This window comes from Drosophila kikkawai, chromosome 2R, assembly GCF_030179895.1.
Source record: "Drosophila kikkawai strain 14028-0561.14 chromosome 2R, DkikHiC1v2, whole genome shotgun sequence".
NCBI classification, from domain to species: domain Eukaryota; kingdom Metazoa; phylum Arthropoda; class Insecta; order Diptera; family Drosophilidae; genus Drosophila; species Drosophila kikkawai.
Genome location: NC_091729.1, coordinates 16,945,368 through 16,958,278, shown reverse-complemented (window position 1 = coordinate 16,958,278; position 12,911 = coordinate 16,945,368). Strand labels below are relative to the sequence as shown.

At 44.1% G+C, this 12,911-nt stretch overlaps 1 protein-coding gene across 1 annotated transcript; it reads right to left on the bottom strand.

The window, feature by feature from the left end:
- Positions 1–732: 732 nt before the first annotated feature.
- On the bottom strand, positions 733–1,473 carry LOC108070804 (tripartite motif-containing protein 3). The gene is made up of 2 exons (XM_017161405.3): positions 1,037–1,473; positions 733–976 (listed from the first exon to the last, which is right to left on the bottom strand). The coding sequence occupies exons 1-2, from the start codon at positions 1,292–1,294 to the stop codon at positions 893–895; spliced, it is 342 nt and encodes a 113-aa protein (XP_017016894.1). The 5' UTR covers positions 1,295–1,473; the 3' UTR covers positions 733–892.
- Between the last annotated feature and the right edge of the window lie 11,438 nt (positions 1,474–12,911).

Sequence of the window (12,911 nt, the reverse complement as noted above, 5' to 3'; positions counted from 1 at the left end):
CAAAATCCCCTAAAAATAATATTTACTGCCGATAGAGAGACAAGAGCATTTAGTAGAGTTTAGGCCTGTGTAATCCTATTCTAAATAAAACATACAATACTTTTTAAACTATAAATAAAATCCAAAAATTAACATACTCTGCTAGTTAGCCCTAATCCCCACAGGGTATACCCTGATCCATCTTTGTGTTGGCCAATCAGCATTTAATATTCAGCATTTTTCCAATATTTACTTGTTGGTCATTTTAAAGTGGCAAAATATTTGTAAATTATATGCGTTTTTTGTGGCCAAAAACATTTTGATTTACAGCCGCCAAAATAAACATAAATAAGGGCCAGACCGTGCCTGGATATATTGGGATATATTGGAATATAGCATACATAACATAGTTGCCGATGGCCTGACTCAGCTTAGATTTATTTGCTTTCACTGCAGCATACATGCATGCATGCGTGGCAGTGCGCTTTTTTATGCTGGCAGTCAAGAGCAGTTTATTGGCGCATAAAATTGAATTAAAACGCGGCAGTACAATGGGTAAGCCGGGGACCACAGGGCGTATGAGCACTGTTTTTGTACTCTGTGTGGCCCGCAAGTTGACTTTCAATTCTATTCAGACAGCAGCCTAAAAGCACTAAGAATACACTAAGAACACCCTTATCTATCTCAGTGGCTGAAAACTCATTAAGGTGGACAAAGGACCCAGGAGCAGGGACAACAGCAGAACAAAGCGCATTCCACTTGGCATTTTATGGCTTTCAGGTTTAATTAAAATCCACTGGCAAGTTTGCATACATACATATCTTTCTCTCTGGCGAGTCTATCTAAGTACAAATATACATCTTGTTCTTTTTCTTTGCCAAATCAGTTGCTGCTGCCGCCCTGTGAACGAACTTTACCAGTAGATCAGCAGCAGGTAAAAGGACACCAGACTCAACAGCATAATTGCAAGCGTCATGCAGCCAAACAGTCGCCAGCCCTTGAAGGGGGAGATCACAGGATAATAATGAAAGCGTAAGCAGAGTCAAGATATTCTTACGATTATGTATTTCCCTGGACCCCGGAAATCACGAACTGCGTTACCCTGCCTGGCCCACGGCTCGCCCAGGCTACGCCGGCAGATGGGACAGCTCTTGGCCACCCAGTTGCGTTCCTCCAGGTAGATCTCCAGGCAAGTCTTGCAAAAGGCATGGTTGCAGTGCAGCCTCTCTGGATTCTGGATGCGGTCCAGGCAGAAGGCGCACAGGTCCTCCGACTCCGCCAAGTCTTCGTTTTCGTCCTCCACCGGGCCAGGCATGGGGATGCTGCCGTCCGGGTGCCTCTTGGTGTGTGTGTTTCGTCTTAGTATGTGTGCGTTTTGGCACGTGTAAAAGTGTGTGTGTGGTGTATGTGCGCGTCCCGTTCCCAACTCAAAACCATGAACTATTTTTTGTGGCTCCCGTATGCTAGAGTTCAGTTTAAACTAAAAAGTGTCAATGCCAATAACTTGAACTTGACAAGTAAGGCGGCGGGGGCTGGAGTCGCAGCAGCTCCACCGCGATTAAATTTTAATTAAATTGCACGGCAATAAATCTGACCAGAAAACACCTTAAGCCACGGCTCCGGATCCAGCTCATGCCAATAAAATTTAATTATATCAACGCCAAGCGGCAGGCATCGAATGCAATTAGTAGTAGCCTTGTACAACTCAATTAGGAGGTGGTACAAGTCTGGCGGGGAGACGGAAGGCGTGTAAGAAGCCATGTGTCGCGTCCTTTACTGGATTTTTCCCAGCACAGGACAACGCTTTGCACTTTGGGGCAAACGACCGCAGAGCAGACAGACGGCAAAGATCGAACTTTGTAACTACTTGGAAGCTTCAGAGCTCTGGCAAGGAGCGCCGGCGATGAAGACAAGACGCCGGCGATTACTCCAACAGGGTTTTTAATTAAGCTCAGGCACTAAAAGTCACATCATTCGAGGACATCCTTAGCCCCCCGGAGGACATCCGTCCGACAAGCAGCTGACAAATTGAATCACTGGCGTCAGCTGCTCGGCAATTTAAGAGTCGGTAACATCAGTAACAAGCACACATTATTAACGCCGGCCAATTAGACGGCCATGTAGACCGCGCTGAGTCGAGTCGAGCGGAGCAACTATCCAGAATTTGCATCTTCAAGTTGATTAAAAAGTTGCCTTGCCCGTCGCCATTGAATTCAACTTGATTGTTTATTGTTTGGCTGGGCGGCAGGATGGGAAAACTTTGCGCCGCCCAGCCTCTGCTTGGATAAATTGTTAAATTCTCAACTTGAATTAATTTGCCAGAGTTTCTTTAATTATGTTTATAGATGCCCGAGCAATTGTTAAGACACTTTTGCGCTCCGGCTAGCCAACTTTTGCCACAGCTCTGCTCCAGTTCGGCGAGCAGGTACTCGAGTCAGTCCCGGAATACGCCCAAAGACAAACAGCACCAATCCGGAAAAGTTACCCCGGCCTAACAGGGGGAAGAAGGAGCAGTATCTGAACTTTATCTTTGGATTCGTTTTGTTATTATTTGCCCAAAGAATTAAAAGGAAATCAAGAGAAATTTCGATGGGAGAGGAATTCAGGGGAGGCAGAGGCAGAACTTTAAAAGTAAAGATTATGCAAGGAATGCGAGAAAACCTTTCAACGTTTGTCAATCAAACGAAGGCAAATGGCATTTATTTTGCACAAAAGAAGGGATTTTACTTTGGGAATGCTGGGAAAATGAGGAAGTAGTAGTAAAATGGGTTTTAAAATCGTATAGAAATAATTAAATGAACCAAATTGAAGCAATTATCAAATAAAGCAATAAATAGTAGTGATTTTTAAAGCTTTGCAAATTATTTTAATTTATCAAATTAAAGTTCTTGTTAATTCAAGCTTTTATATTTAATTGAACAAATCTTCCAATTACTTTATAAATTGGTTAAACTTCTCCCCCAATCTAAAGTAGTAAAATGGAAACCATACTAAAAACCCCCACAACTCTTATTTATTTACAGTCATTCCCCTAAATCACCAAGTTAATTAGTACTTGCAGAAATCCCGCAGGTCTCACTCTCTTTCTCTCTCGACTGATTTAATATTTGCAAAATGTTTCGCTTTTTATTTGGTGGGATCTCGGGAGCAGCTCCTCTGGTGAATGGCGGCCACAGTTTCCGCTGAATAACGCTGCTGCTGCTGCTGCACTCGCTAACATTTTCGCCAGTTTGGCTGCCTTTTGCTAATGAGCTTTGTTACCGGACACGGACCCACAACAACAACAACCACAACAAGGAGCAGGAGCTACACGGCGGAAGGGAGCCCTGCTCATTTATGCTAAGCTTTTTGTGCATTTAGACCGCAAAACAAGGACACCGGCAACAATGAACAACTGTATCTATGGCTCTGTGCTTAATGGGTTAACGTGACACCGCGTGAATCATGGCATAGAGCAGAGGCACTCGGCATTAGTGGGTTAATATTTCACAGGAAGGCAGGCGGAGAGGAGCAGCTACAGCCACTACACCGGAAACGGAAACGGATGTTGCCTGCCCAGATTTCCGCCTCAAGGCGATTTTCCCAAGCAATACTCTCTAATTTAATGAGTCTCTGCTTATTTAGCAATTAGCCCAAGTTTTTGCATAGCGTTCGCACTCAGACTCTCTCTCTCTCTCTCTGAGACTAATTAGCAGAAAAGTCTAGTAAATTGGAGTGAATTATGAAAATTGCATTTGCAGGTGTTGCAAATGAAACTCGGGAGATCTTATGCTGGCATTGAGTGGCCCTATTTCGGCATATAATGGCTGCAGCAGCAGCAGGAATACGAACAGGAGCCTGAGCAGCAGCAGCAGCAACAGCAGCAGGAGCCTCAGACAATGGGCACAAAAGGCCATTTACTCGCCTTTGGGCGTGTGCCGAGGCCTTCACCCACTTCACGTCCTGCATCCTTCACCGCACATGCAGGTGAGTGCATCCTGGCACAGAATACCCCTCCCTCCCAGTCGCGCCCCACCTGTCTTTTTGTGCGCTCTCAAGAAAGGGCCGTAATTCAGCTAAAATGCACTCAGCCAGGCTTTGTTAACCGGGCTCACACAGTGGCCGTCGTCGTTGTTGTTGCTGCGGTTGGTCCTTGAAGCCACCGGGAGCCACTGCAGCAGGATAATTGGAAAGTAGGTTGCACATTTAGTTGCATTCTCCGAATCGAGCGGAGTGCGAGCCTGCTCAGCGACCCAGTTGCCATAAATCAACTGGCCAATGGCGAGCAATTTGTCGGCCGATTTGCAACATTAACACAGGCCGGGCCGTCTCCTCATAAATTAAGTTAATATTTTTGCATGTTTGCCAGGACGAATAGGAGGATGAGAAGCGGTAGCCCAGGAAGGAAGCCAAGTGGAAAGCCTGTGATATCAACGAGACTCGTTCGACAATTCAATTGAAAAACTGGCAAATACATTGCCGATGGCCCAAACTAAAAGATTGTTGACAGCTCGTTACAGCAACTGCTATGGCAGTGGCAGGACGAGGACGAGGACGAGGACGAGGACGAGGACGAGGACGAGGACGAGGACTTTGGGCAATGAAAACTATGCAAATGACATGCAATGGCTGGGAAAACTTTGAAAAGCCGGCAGCTACAGTGGAGGCAACAGGATTCGCAGAGCGGAAAGTCAGGCAAAGGCCTTAAGGATAACTGAACACAGAAAGCACAATATATATATATATATATATATATATATAGTATGCATGTGTTTATCTAGTTTTTGGGCGAATTGCATTATGCAAAGTTGAGCGATTTGGGATTGCTTTAATAGATAAGCAATATGTTGATGCCGGGGCTGGATGTTTCTTGTTTTCGTTGAGGATATGAATTGGGATTTGTATATATTCCTATATATGTATATATATATTTGTATGTGCGATAAACGGCACAAATTAGACTGTAAAACAAAGCAGGAAAATTGCTTGAAAATCACCCAAGGAAATATGTGCGGAAAATAAATGGCAAGTGGCTTTACGTGAAATGAATATCTCAGGAAGAACCAAGTTTAGCAGACAAGATAAGAAGGATATTTCTTGGCACGCCGAGCACGAGTTACTAAAAATTCATTTTATAATTTATATTATTCATATTTAAGGTCTTCTTTCTTCATCGTCCTTTTGACGGCTCACCGACGCCCACTTCATCCTCGTCGCCCACTACAAACTTTAATCATAAAACAAGAAGAAACCACGAAACAGTTCCCAACACTTTCAGCAAACTTGAGGACGGGAACAGGACTCCTCAGGACCCTCCCACTCGACTGTGCATTAATTCCTACCTTTTATAATGCAAAAATGAAAGAAATAAGGTGCACTTACACCGCCCGAAAAAAAAACCCATCCCGAAAAAGGGAGGGAGAGCATAAAGCAAAGCAAATTCCAAGCATGCCATGGAGATGGCGACTCCGTCGAGGACTTGCACTCAACAAGGACGACCATGACGACGACGACGACGACGTCAAGAGCAGTCCAAAATAAAGAAAACACAGCAACAACAAAATTATAGAAAAAATATATATAACAAGAAACAAAAAAGCACACACAAAAAGCGTTGAAATTTTTTTCTGGGAAAATTCTTCTTTTCGTCAGAGGAAAAACAAAGGCCCATCGCCCAGCGGACTTGGACAGTTGAAAATTTGTGCTTAAAGCATCCGCACAATCCCCGATCCCCTCTAATTGTGAAAATGAGCGAGCGTGGATTACTCCACAGTTCGCTTACAGTTGCTTACGAAACTGAGTGCACCACCGTCGGCCCTTGGCAGGATACTTATCCGCAGCACTGTATACACGCTCCCAGCTAAACCAACAACAATTGCCATTGCACTTGAGCAGCTAGCAGCAAGCTCACTCTATTATTGCCAACTCCGCAGAGTTTTCCCCATTTTTTCTGAGCTCCTGAGCTTTGGCTTTTTCACTTTATTTTGCACACATTTTTAGTTCCATTTCATAGTTGCTCTTGGAGCTCCCAGAAAATTCCCAGCTAAACAAATTTTTTGATTGGAATAATAGAGTGCTGGTTAGCTTGCAGGTTAGCAGGTGTGGCAAATGATGCCTTCAAACGCATCGCAAATTATCTGATAATGAGATCACAAGTTCGTCCCTTTTTCGAAGGAAATATTCAAATATTCTGCTTCAAAATGCCACAGCAATTTTCCTTTCATAAATACTGAACACACACACTCGACGCGGCGAAAGCTTCTAAGCTGAAGGACTTGACGAACGATGCGACGACTTGCAGTCAAAAATGGAATATCTGCCATATCTATCTGTCTGTCGAGTGTATATGCAATCGCATGAGTAACATAAGCAACCGAGAAATGCAATTTAAACAAGACTCTTGAGGCCAAGGACTCGATTACATACATGTTCACTGGTGAGCAGGCGAAAATTAGTTTCAACTCAAGTGAGGTTTGAGATATGCTGCCAATCTCCAAAGGCATTCGATTAGGAAAATTAGTTATATGAGACTCACCAGCGATTTAAATGCTTAATTGAGATGTAGTACGGGTTAATGGAACTCGAAATCTACCAAATTTAAGTTGAAAATTGCTGTATCAGAAGCAGCAACTATGAAAAGTCGTTACCTCGACTGTAAAGAGCTAGCATGTGCATATTACGTATACGCCCGCGTGGCCACCACAGAAACTCACGCTGTGTGTGCGGTTTTGTTTGACAGGCATCAGGTGCCCCTTAAGTTAATATTTTCCGCACTTGGCTGCATAATTTATGCCAGCCGTGTGCAATTGTTGGCCATGAATGCGTGCGAAGCGCAAAATCTCAACGGACATTGGGTCTCAGCGAGCTCAAAAGTCCGCTCTTTCCTCTTCCTGGCACACACCACGGGTGAGTGTGCACCGAAAATCCCTGCAAATCCTGTGCAAATATCACAAGTTTACCTTGGTCAGCAGGTGTCGCCGCCGTTAACATATGCAAGTCCTTGGCCAAATAGGACAAAACGTAGTGGCAAGTGTACATGGCGTCTAATTACAGAAGATGCCCGATTTTTTATCATTAAACGCGGCTGGGGCTGGGCACAAAAAAGAATAGAAAGAAAAATAGGGAAAAAATCTAGGACCTAGCAGAAATTGTGGCAATTACGTGTGGCGGGAGGGGGGGAAAGAAGAAAAAGTTTTCCCCCAGTGCGAGCACTGGGAAAACATTTGAAAGCGGAGGGGGCGAAGCGCACGAACGCACGAATAATTAACAAAATTTGCACTTTATCGCAGGATGCAGGACGCAGGGCGCACAACTTTAACGAGCAGACGAGCGAGGGTCCTTGGTCGCTGAGTCCTTAGTCCTGCCACTGCCGCTGCGGGTTTTTCCGCTGCATGTACGAGTATTTTTTCCATGCCTTTTCTTCTTCTGGCTCTCGCTCGCTCTCTATGTTTATTTTTGCCGCTTGGCATATGACGGAAGCTGATTTGAGGCAAACACAGTAACACATTTAGCTGGCAAACATGTTGCTGCTGCGACGGAAGCCAGGCTGGGAAATCGGAAAATAACTGAAAATGTGAAAATGTCAGCGGAATGGTAACGGGAAAGGGAGTGCGAGTGGGCCTGGAACTCGGAATGGGAAATGCTGAAGCCGAAGCTGAGGCGCAAAATCAACAGCGCGCGTTCAGGCTTATGCTGTTGTGGGCCACTGTCTGTGAGTGTGTGTGTGTGTGTGCAGGCTTTGGGTGTGTGCTTAAGTGTGTGGAAGTTCTTGTTGCCGTTGTTGTGTGGGCGTTGGTGTGTGCAGCAGCAGCAACGGCAGCTTGGCAACTAAAATGCAATTAAGCCAAGCTGAAACAAGGCTTTTTGCTGCCTTAAACCTCAGGCTTAGCCAGCTCCCTTTGCACTTCCCCATTTCCACGCCCTTTTCCCCTAACACACACACACATGTGCCGCATTACTAAGCACTTTTTGCAATTATTCACATTTTCCTTTTAATTGGAATTTAAAGTGCAGTAGTTTTCCGGATTCACCAAAGTCTCTCTGAGGAGTAATGGATGCCTCGAGGCAGCACCTCCCTTACTTACTCTTCACTTGATTTAATTAATCGCCTTTGGTTAACAAAAGTATGGAATATAGCCATAAATAATTCACATATTCGCATAACGAACGAGATTCATTTAAATTGCATGCTCATTTGATTGACATTTTATTTGCATTTACTGCCCGTGTAATTGCGCATTATATTGTTGCAATTATTTATCGGCCAGCGTGAATATATGTATATAAATGCACTTAATTGATAGTGACCGTTGGAAGTTAATGCAAAAAATACGACTGGGATTAAAAGAATAAAGTTGGGCATTCAACAACTGTCAGATATATCATTAAGCTGGGTAATGTGGGGTCTATCATCCATTAGTAATTATTATTATATTTAATAGTAGGAAATATTTCATTATAATGTACATCTACATATAGTATCAGGGATATTTATTAGTGTGGCATATATATCTTTTTTAATGTTATTTTGTAGCCGGCTAAGCAATTAATTTATTAATTAAAAACCAAACAAAATATGCATATGGAAATTAATATTAAATATTTGCAAAAGCATTTATCTATGTCATCAAACTCCATGTTAAATCTCTTCTAAAATTATTGTTCAGCTTTAATAAAAAATGTTCCGAGCTGTAGACTATAAAAATACAGTTTTTTGCAGGCTAAAAAAATAGCAAAAGCTGTGAGCAGGTGCCTGTACATTTTAATAATGTAAAATGTTGGGGACTTTGCATATAAATATTTGCATGAAACTATTTTTTTTCGGCTGAAAAGTAATAAACGGACCGCGGAAAGTAATCAATGAAACAAAAGTATATAAATTACGCAAGGACTACGCGTTGTGGGCGGGTTTTAACGGATGAGCTGGCTGCATTTTAATTAATGCGCCAGTTTAGGCGATGTAATTTCGCCATTAAAATGCTCAATTAATGCCATACACGACCGGGAGGGGTCAAAAGGAGCATTAATGAATTTAAACACAAATTTATGTACTTACCAGGAGCAAGAGAAGGACTCGCAGCAGAAAATTTGCATTTTAATGATTGAATGATTTCCAATTGGATTTCATTGTGTTTTGCTTCCGCTGGTATTACATTTTTGTTGTTATTTTTAAACTCTTTTTGTTGTCCTTTGTGGTAATTAACCAACCAAGCCAGTCAAATGTCACTTTAATTATTTTCCGCAAAGTACATTTTTGCTAATGTTTGTGTTCGCATTTATAAGCGCCATTGTGTTCGTTAATTGCAAGGTCAGTCCGTGTCGGCGGTGTTCGTTATTTTTTGCTCGTAATTGCCAGTGTAATGGCTAGTGTTGAAGGTGTCGAATAAATAATGCATTAAACAATTGCAGAAACAATGCCAAGGGGAAAAGGCGGCCAGAAAAACCAGTCGACACGGTCCACAAATTATGCAAATTACTTTTGACAGAGAGAGAGAGAGAGAGGTTGGCGGCACTCATTAAATGCCCGACTTTGAATTTCATAGTTTGGACATCCTGCCGATATGGCGAGTAGTTCCTGCTAGCTATCGCTAGGTGGCGCCGGCCCTAGTGTCACAGTCACGTCTTTGGAATATGGCTTGTCTGGGCTTTGGCTTGACTTGTATTGGTTAGAGTTTTTTCACACTTTTCTTCAACACTTTGTTTTTGTTGTTGCGGAAATAATATCGCTGGTTGTGGAACTGCTTTTCCCTCGCCGGCTGGTGGAATATATTTTTTAGCTGCCACTGCAGCGGACTGCCGCTGCTGCTGGGATAAAAGGACACACACAGGACGCAACGGTTTCAACTTGTGAGCAACGAAATGCGTTGCGGGCGTTTTTATACCGCCAGCCGCCCAGCCGGATGAATTTTCCGGGTGGGGATATGCAAAAAGAAAAGAAGCGCAAGACGCACGGAAGGACGCGAAGGCGAAGGCGGCGAGCAGAGCCGAGCAGGGCAGAGCGAAGCGGAGCGGAGATGCAGAGATAAGCTGGCAGCGCTGCCCGCCTCTCGCTCTTACAAGGACTCGGAGCGGAGGCTGTGCTGCCGCCGTCGGCGTCGCCGCCTGCGCACGCACTGCCCGAGAGGTCCTGTCCCAAAAAGCTGCTCGCAAGCTTTTCCACGCACTCGTTTTCGCCTCGGCCCAGGCTTCGTGTGCGTGACATCCTCGTGCTGGGTCCTTCGTTCGACCCGTTCGGGTGGCACACGAAGCCCGTTCAGGCTTCGGCTGGTGTTCATTCTGGAGTTCATTCTCGGGGATTTCCCCTCCAGGATTTCGGTTGTGTTCCTGTGTTCGTTTAGTTCTGTTTTTTTTTTATTCCTTGTACTTTTTCGCTATCCCATTTCGTTCGGTTTGGCTTTGCGCTGCCTTGGCGGTGCTGCAGTTATTATTATGCGCCGGCTTTGTCTCCTGGCTCTCTAATTTACAGTTTCATTTAGTCGGGGTCAGACTATAAATAGTCGCTGCCAGACATGGGCTGCCATTTCGGGGCTTTCCATTTCGCAGACACGCGGAGCAGCCCCTCGGCCTACACCCTCTGCCAGCCAGCCTGCCAGCCAGCCATCAAATCAAACACGAAAATCAAATTTGTAAACAGCGTTCAAGTGGCACAAAACATACTCTGTTGCCGCCGCCCTCTCCTGCCACCTGACATAAATTTGTTGCCATTAAAATAAACCGCTAAACGGGCAATATTTCGGCACGCTCCGGGGCCAAAAGTCGAGTGCTCGCTTCCAGCTCCTTTGCATATGAAAAGGCCAACGGAAAAGCGCTGAGGAATCACATTTTCGGTAAGGGAGGATGTAGAATTTTTCCCTGCATTTGCGAGTTGATTTTCCAATACACGCGATAAGCGATAAGCGACCGGAAATGGCTGTTTGCTGGCAAATTGGTTGCACGGCTGGCTCTCAACAAAGCCCGATACAATTTTTGCACTTAGCCAAGTCGCATTCGGGTGACTTTGTATTCTGCACTTTGTTAACTTGCCACATTCAATTAGCTGCGGCAACAGTAAAGGCAAAGGCAAAGGCAAAGGCAACGGCAGCTATAAAGCGGCGATTTCTAATTTCGATCTGTCAAACGCAAAGACCCAAGATCGATGGCGGCCGATAAAAAAGTATTGAAAGCGCCGAGCAGCAGCCGAGAGCTGGCAAGGCCAGCCTCTGGAAAATACCATTGGTCGGACTCGAAAACCATTTACAATTCATGTGGAAAATGTTCGTCTAGTGCATTGTGCGGCAATTTATGCTTAAATAAAAGCTCAGACAGGCCTGGTCCTCGGTCCAATTCGCTTTGGCATTACGTGCAGGATCCGAGGGAAAGCTGCAGGTGAAGAAAGGTATTCCTGAAAGTAACGCCTCTGATATTTTTCCCTCCAGCTGATGATGAGTTTGGGAAATCTCAGCAAATGAGGCGAATATCGTGTGTATGTGCAGGGCAAATTGGAGTCGCCACAACGTCCTGACCATTAGACTTAAGCTGCCATAACCATCTCACGAGATGGAAGCCAAGCGAATGTGACGATGGCAAACAAAGCACATAGCATCAGGGAGATAATAATAACTGGAGTTGCGAGTAAGATATAGAAGATGATGGTTATGGTGTCCACACCATCAAGTTGGTCACCAAAGGGGTTGAGCTGATGTCGAGGAGAAGGCCCAGGAAAAATATTGGGTTATTGAGGGAAGGAAAGGGAATAGAAGTAAGAAGGGAAGTTATTAAAGGGACCTTTTCTTAGTTAGAACTTTCGATGAAATAATGAATACGAAATCTTTACTAAGAAACCAACTTAAAAGCAAGTCTTTAAAGCATTTTTATCTACAGCTTCTCCAACCTCAAATTCAACCACAATTCATACTCATTATCCCTTGGCTATTTACCCAAATCCCGCGATCTCTTCATCGCCTCGCTAATCGACCGCATAAGTCGCCAAACTAATTATGTCCAGTCGATACCCCGAAAACTCCTCTAAAGCTTTGGCCATTGGGCTATCGTTCGGATTCATCATAAAATCGCAAATTCAATTTGTTTGACACAATCTAAACCAATATTTTAGGAGAGCTGCAAGCTGCGGCAAGCTGGCCATGGAATGGCGGCAGCCCCGAAACCGTGGAGGAATGCCGGCAAACGTTGGTGGCGGGCATCGGCAAATTATGACCACGAAAATAAACGAGTTACGCAAAAAGGCAGAAACCGTGCACAGTTTGCACTGTTCTGTTCTGTTCTCTGCTCTGTGTGCAGTGTGCAAAATGTGCACTATGTTTTGGCAATAGCTTAGGGGGTGGCAGGTTGGAGTGCTAGGATCCTAGCTACTGGCTTCTGGATCCTAGCTACTGCCTCCTGGCATTGCAGATGCCCAAGCTATGCCATCGCCTGACAGCAGAAAACCAAAAATTTTGATTTATGGCCGGGGCATAAACTGCATTTGACGCGCTTGTCTCTTTCCCTGCCTCTCTCTCTCGCTCTGAACTTTATGTTACACTCTCTATCGCTTTTTAGGGGTGAAGAGGAGAGAGGGGTGGCAGTGCATGATATGGCTACATATATAATCAAATAGTAGCAACAAATGCGGGGATACTCCCGGATCGTCCAGCCATATGAACGGTGACATGGCAGGCACGAAATTGCAGCGAGAATGCCAGTTTTCCTACACGGAGAGATGGGTTTTTATAAAAAGAAAAAGAAAATTAATTAGTTTACTTAATAATTAAGTAAAATAATATCAATTGTTTACTTAAATAATATTAATTATTTCTTGAGTTAATTTTGTTTAGTTCTAAAAATAAAATATAGTAAACAAACGGTGAAGGTACAACCAAATTTAGGCTTAAGAACTCTGGCGAAATTATATTATTTGTTTTAAATCAACTAAAGTATTGCCTAAAAAATACACATAAATTATCTTTATCAACTTTCCA